Source organism: Epargyreus clarus, unplaced genomic scaffold, assembly GCF_041222505.1.
Source record: "Epargyreus clarus isolate Ecla_fem2 unplaced genomic scaffold, WU_Ecla_fem_2.2 ptg000033l, whole genome shotgun sequence".
NCBI classification, from domain to species: domain Eukaryota; kingdom Metazoa; phylum Arthropoda; class Insecta; order Lepidoptera; family Hesperiidae; genus Epargyreus; species Epargyreus clarus.
In genome coordinates this window covers 1764162-1770975 of record NW_027332238.1, presented here as the reverse complement: position 1 = coordinate 1770975, position 6814 = coordinate 1764162, and the positions used below count along the sequence as shown (strand labels likewise).

Here is a 6814-nt window from a genome sequence, read left to right as displayed (position 1 = left end):
TGGCAACTGCCGCCCGTAGACATCTATAATCAACCCCAGTTGGAGTATATTCTTACCTGAGGTCGGCCACAGATACGCCGCTACCCCTGAGGACTAAGCTGGAACGCCTCGGAAAAGTATGTCTCCCTTATCACACTTGCCAATCATCCTCCCCAGTCAAACCATACTATTTCAAAACATATCAATATTTCTATAAAATATATTGTAACATTAAATAAAACAAGAATACAAGCTAAGAATTAATTTATTATATTTTATACAATTATACATCTCGATCAACCTTTACCGGCAACCCTAGCAATTTCCTGACCGCTGTAGCATAATTCTTGATTGTTGCATCACTCTCTCCATCATTCATCAAACTGTACACCGCATCCTTATACTCTACTCCGTGAGGAATCACCGAAATATCAAATGCTTTATACTCTTCTTCCGTTAAACTCCTATCATCGTTATTAACCTTCAAGTACCAGTCAACCAAGCTTCGTTTGGAGGCATTATTATCCCAATTGTAATACTCCATGTCTTGTTCGGTTTTCTCCGTCTCCCAGTCCTCATAAGTCCATGCCTCGTGGTAGCTTGCAGTTAACAGATAGTTCACATAATCCAAGTTCTGTTTTCTGACCGGACAACGGTCAGCTGTAAGTGTTACTAGGTCTGTTGTCTCGTTGTATCTATCTCCAACTATACGTAGGAACTTGTCACGAGCATGTTGGTCTAAGTTCAACGATGATAACTTTATTCTTAACGTAACGATTCTTGCTAAGGGGTTCCGTATAGACGGACTACCATGACAATAGTCCGATGTTATTATTTCTACTGGATAGTGCTTTTCGATAGCCTCTTCAGAGTTCAGAAGTTTTGGCCATTCGGTACAAAACTTTTTGATAGCTTCGCACTGAGTTTTTATAACCGGTGGAGTTAGATGTAGGAAGTTGGGGATCTTCATGAGCTCTGCGTTGGCGTACTTGCCTGGTGGCGCTTGACCCTTGGGGACATAGCCTTGACGGAGTGGCAGCGGTACTGATGCTGGATGGAAGGATCTTGGCCCGGGCCAGACATTGCCCCAATTCTGTAATAGAGAAATGTATATGCATTATTGTTTTTAAAAAGGTAATTGAGTATTTTGTAAAGTGGATGGACAGATTTTGTTTGTGTTTGTATCAAAAAATATATAAAAAGGCATTTTAGGGTTCTATACCCTGTTACTAAAACTTTGCTGTCTGTTTGTCTATCACAGAGCTCTATCTCCGGAACTGTAATAGATAGACCCCCGCTATAACAACAAACACAAAAAATTAAAATAAAACTGAATATTAAAGTGGGTGTCCATACAACAAACCGGTATGTTTTGGCATTTTTCAATCCAACTGTTAAACTGTATTATGATGATTGTTGAAAATAATAAAATGCCACATGGGAATGGGAGGTCGCCACAGTTTGAAATCAAATAGGATATGCCTATCTGTTTTGTCTTAAATATTGAAGATTTAGAAAGAATTTGGAGGCGACCCACACCCAGTAGTGGAAATTAAATAAGGTAGTGCTTCTCTAGTATTTAGTAGTCTCTAGTAAGTTTTTTATTACATTCTGCCATATATATGAAATGGAATGAAATGAAAATAAAATGAAAATTATTTATTGCCAGAATGTTGTAATGGTAAATGGTGACAAATATTTTATATCGATGGGTCCTACGTAAACTGGTGCAAGTGCGTTTTCACAACTTTACAGTAGAGCGATTTGAATGTTCTAATGCGTGTAACTTTAACATTATTCAACGTACATAGTTAAAATTTTAAAATGGTATAATTGAATCCTTTTGAAAAAAAACTGCATTATACATGAGAGCTGAACAAAGTTGTTTTATATAATATAAGAGAAGCAGACGATCATGCAGTCCACCTTACGGTGAGTGTCTACTGCCATCTATGAACAACTATAATCAACCCCAGAATTAGAATCCTCCATGAGGTCAGCTTCAGATGTACCATTACCCCTGAGGACTAAACTGAATTGCCTTGTATAAGTATATCTCCACACCCTTCAAACCAGAAGACATCAGCGCTTAACACTGCTGTTATAACAGAAATAAGTGGGGCGGTGATGCCGCCGGAGTCAAGCCACAGAGGGTTCTACCACCTTCCTAAAAGATTCTACCTTTGATTTAGTTTTATAATCCTACCTGATCCGGCTTCATCTTGGTCGTCCTGTCCGGCTGCACCTCTATCCTCCGCACAACCCTCTTCTGTTGCCGATCTCTTTTCTTTAGGATATCCAGAACACGAAATTCTTCTTCATCTTCGGTATTTTGAGTTGCTGTCGTAGAATTGCAGCGCCATAGCACCTGCCTGTTATAAATACTGGTGTTTGGCTTATAATTCTTGAAAAATAAACTCATTTTTGTAAGTTTTTAATTAATAATTAGAACGATATTCAATCCATTTTGTTTGGTTAGGTTGCTAGTTTTAAATGTCAAAGTTTTGGAGGCAAAGGCGTATATGACACATACTGCCACGAACAAAGGTAAATATTCTAAACTTCCAATATTTATATTTTTTACGTCGAAAAAATGTATAGCTTTAAATAATGCATCGTATTTTCTACAGATTTTTACAGCTGGTAATAAGGAATATTTTTTTTAATTTGAAAGCAAAATATAGAATTAAAAACCTGCAGGATATTTATTTTGAATACGATAAGCCCAATTTATTTTTCATTATTTGAAGGTGTTTTTCTTATAAAAGCTTTTATTTTACTTATTATTGGTAAGAATATAAAGACGTGTGTTTCTGGGAACTGTATTTTATTGCGATTAATGGAATTAAGATTTCTTTCTTTCTTTTCTCAAATAAAAATGATGCCAGAATTTTGTCGCAGTCATTCCACCATGTCAACAATCCTTGTTTTAAATCTTATAGAAATATCAAGTGAGCATGCAATCATAATTATAAGTCTGGGTAAGTATCTTCTATAACAAACTGCACCTATAGCAGATAGCTCACACGAAATCAATCATAGATACGCAGCTATTCTACTACTACAAAAATGAATTGCCTTGTAAAAGTCTATCTGCCTCACCTCACCCCTCTAACCAGAAACACAGCAGCTGTTTCTGCCAAAAAATATATTTGCATGTATGCATTTATTACAACATTACAACATTTCCGATCCGGTAGTAGTTTAAGAAATTATTGTAACTGACAATTTGTAAGTGCCGCCGTTGGCCTATACAAAAATAAATATATAATATATTTCATTTCATTTCATTTCATGCATTTAGTCGCTGCAATAATTGTTCTTAAGTATTTGTAATCTGCGCTCAAAGGCGTTTGATCACTATTTCTAGCTTTTTAATCTACTCAGATTCTAAGTAATATAGCAGGTTTCCTTGCGCCCTTACGCCGCTGATATAAGTTGGTAATAGATGTGGCGATGGAATTCAACCAATCATAATAAAACTAAGGGAGCAAATAAATAAAATACACCACTGCTTTTATTATTAATTTATTTACGAATATAATAATATGTATATAATGTATAACTTACAGCCTTACCGGAGTCTTACAGTGCACGCGCCGCACCGACTTAGTTTCAAGTTTATTGCGAAAGAAAACTTACACCTCACTTCGCGCGCGGTCGACCCCAAGCATATGCTCAATTACCTCCGAGATAATCTACATGACTATAATTAAACAAACCTAGTCACCTATATTACAACAACCAATTATTCTCGTAAACAGCGTCACAGGGAACACTGGAAAAATATTTGTTTTTGCGTTCCATTTTTATCATACAGCGCTTATCGTAGCATCATATTATTATTTTTTTTTTGTATATTTTTCGTTTATACAGTAAACTAGTATGTCCCTATAACAACTTCAGCACATATCATTTACTTTGGCGTATATGTGTTAAGAAAGAAAATTTGCAACAAGTGTCGTTCTAACTTAAAAATAAAATTAACAAACTCGTAATGACGTCATCGTGCGTGTTGCGTTTTGGACCTCATCCCCCCCCCTTCCCCTTCCCCTCGACTACTAATATACAATTTTATACAATTTTCCATGTTGCAGCACAAACACATTTAGACATACAACATTATCATCTAAAAATTAAGTATACAGCCAAAAATCATTAAAAATCACTCACAATTAAATCCAACTAATAAAAAGAAATATCACCTTTAGAATTACAATGACGTATACAAAAAATATAAAAAAAAACAACTTTGAAAAATGCCTCGAGTTTACCTTAAACTCCGCTAGATGGCAATAGTATCGATGGCAGATTGAAAGGGCGCTGAAAGCGACACGCCTAATTCTAACGCATTTCTCCCGAAAACATTATATTTGCGCTCACGTCATTCTAATTCTAAATGTGCGTACATATTTTTCGTCAATAATCCATATAACAAAAAGAATTTATGTAAAATCAGCACAGAAAAATCATTTTAAACGTCTATTGTCATCTTTCTCGTTTCGTTAATAAACGACAGAGATGCCAAATCAATATTAGACTACTTATAATTTTAGTCAATAAGCCTACCCTCATTTTATACATTACGTCAGTCAAAATCGCACGCACACAATGATGCATAGACACGTAGTCGATCACTCGAATGTATGTGTGCGAATCGCGCTGTTACTTTCTTCAACACACACATACGTGTGTGTGTGTTTGAATCGCGCTAACATCCTTTTCATCATACACAAATGTCACGAATGTGTGCGTTCGAAATGCGCATATATTTTTTCCAACACATACAACGTGACACGAATGTGTGCGTGCGACTCACACTAATATTTAACTCGACACACACACACTCAACACCGCTGTGTGCGTGCGACTCCCACTAATCGTCCCCAACACACACAACCCAATACGTGCGTGTATACAATATACATACTATATTCCACCCGCACACATCACAAAACGCAACACACCGAAACCTCGGCCCACGATCGCTTCAAACCGAACCGAATCAGACACACACCGGCAATGCGTCCCGTACTAACGCTAGAATGTCTCGGGGACGGTCTGGATCGTAAATGATACACGAACGGCACAGAAATCGTTGAATATGACACTAGTAAGTCAAAAACGCATTAGATCCTCTCGAAGGACCATAATACGCTATCTGACTAACGTTAGATACGGAGATTAGTCAAAAATGTATCAGATATGTACAGACTAATTCGAGTTAGTAAATAATCAATCTTAACCAATTATTGGCTACTAAAGAAATTTGAAAACTTTTGTCAATATTTTGTGTCAAATTTCGAACTTTATAGACAAAAATTGGCTAAAATTAATTATTACAAACTTTAATAAACGTACAATAATATGCAATTTGCATTGAAGAACTAAGGTTTGGCTCTAAAGACCATATTAAGCCATCTGGCTTGTAGGACAAATATAAGCCGCCTAGTTTAACGTATTTAGTATCATAAATGTTACTTAGCACTACAGACCATTTAGCTCAAAGGACCATAATGCGTCATCTCGCTTGAAGGACCAAATTACGTCATCTGGCTCGAAGGACCATAAAACGTCACGTGACTACTACTATAAACTTAATTCTCTCACTATTCCAAAGCCTTAATATATAAGCACATTTTATGTTTACATTCTAAAGTAAATTTTCTTTAAATTGCTAATTATAAGCCCTAAATCGCAATAACTCATACATCTATCGAATCAACAGAGTTTGGTCGAAAGAAACTTAGCATTTAGCCTTAAAAAATAGCTTTAAACATTATTTAGCATCGCCACTTTATTTAAAAAAATGTTAGAAATATTTTCTCTCATGACCATATTATTAAAAATCATCATCTAAGGGCATTTACATATGAACGTACAGACACAAAGGCTGATACAAATTGGCCCTCTAGTTTGCTTTTCACTAACACAACTACATTACTAGAAAAACATTCAAGGGTGCGTAAACAACCTTAAGGATTTGCGTTCCAAAAAGTCGAGCATGTACAACCGGCCTTAAGCAAGACAATGAGAGACCTATAGACAGTCTAAATCGTGTCACAAGCGTTGCTACGTATGATCTAAGGTGACCTCCTCATCTTTAAAAACACAATTACAACCTTAACGAATGGTCCAAAATATTTTTATCTATATCGCAAAACCAAAACTACCCTTATAATAAGCACCCCATATCTATAATTGTTATGTTTTCTATCTGCCGTCCAAACGTACAACCAAAATATCGTTTTCTACCCTCATTTCTAAGATTTTCTACGTCATGAGGTCCATTAACATACATAGATGATCTTTCCTATAACGTGTTTCATGGACACCCATAGACAAATCCAAAACACCCAGACCCAGAGCTGAAATCTAAATACGTCATTTAGATATATGTCTGGCCGGGAATCGAACCTGGAACCTACTGCGTGTCAAATCAGCATTGTAAAGGCCAGAGGGGTAATCAAAATGTGTTCCATTTCCAAAAAAAATGCCTCAAACGATTTCTGTGCCAGTGTTACAATAAAAAAAAACTTTAAAAAATTGTGGTTAATTATAACATACTAGGAACTATTTTATAATAATATAAAATAAAAAATATATAATTAGAAGCGACCCAAGCGATTTCGTAGACGTATCAATTTATTTACTTTAAAAACTAGTAGTTACGAATTATTGGTTGTCTGTGGTGTGTCAGTGTTGCCGTATTATTGCTTCCGAACGATTTTAAATATACAAACGCTGTCAATTCTTAAGAAAGAAAAAGAAATAACAATTTGGCAACATCACACAATAACAGATATTTCGTGACTGGCAACACAGACACACCACA

General features: G+C 35.9%; 1 protein-coding gene across 1 annotated transcript; it reads right to left on the bottom strand.

The window, feature by feature from the left end:
• Positions 1 to 226: 226 nt before the first annotated feature.
• mRpS35 (mitochondrial ribosomal protein S35) lies at positions 227 to 2486 on the bottom strand. The gene is made up of 2 exons (XM_073090807.1): positions 2186 to 2486; positions 227 to 1072 (listed from the first exon to the last, which is right to left on the bottom strand). Exons 1-2 carry the CDS (start codon positions 2399 to 2401, stop codon positions 263 to 265), a joined length of 1026 nt encoding a protein of 341 aa, XP_072946908.1. The 5' UTR covers positions 2402 to 2486; the 3' UTR covers positions 227 to 262.
• Between the last annotated feature and the right edge of the window lie 4328 nt (positions 2487 to 6814).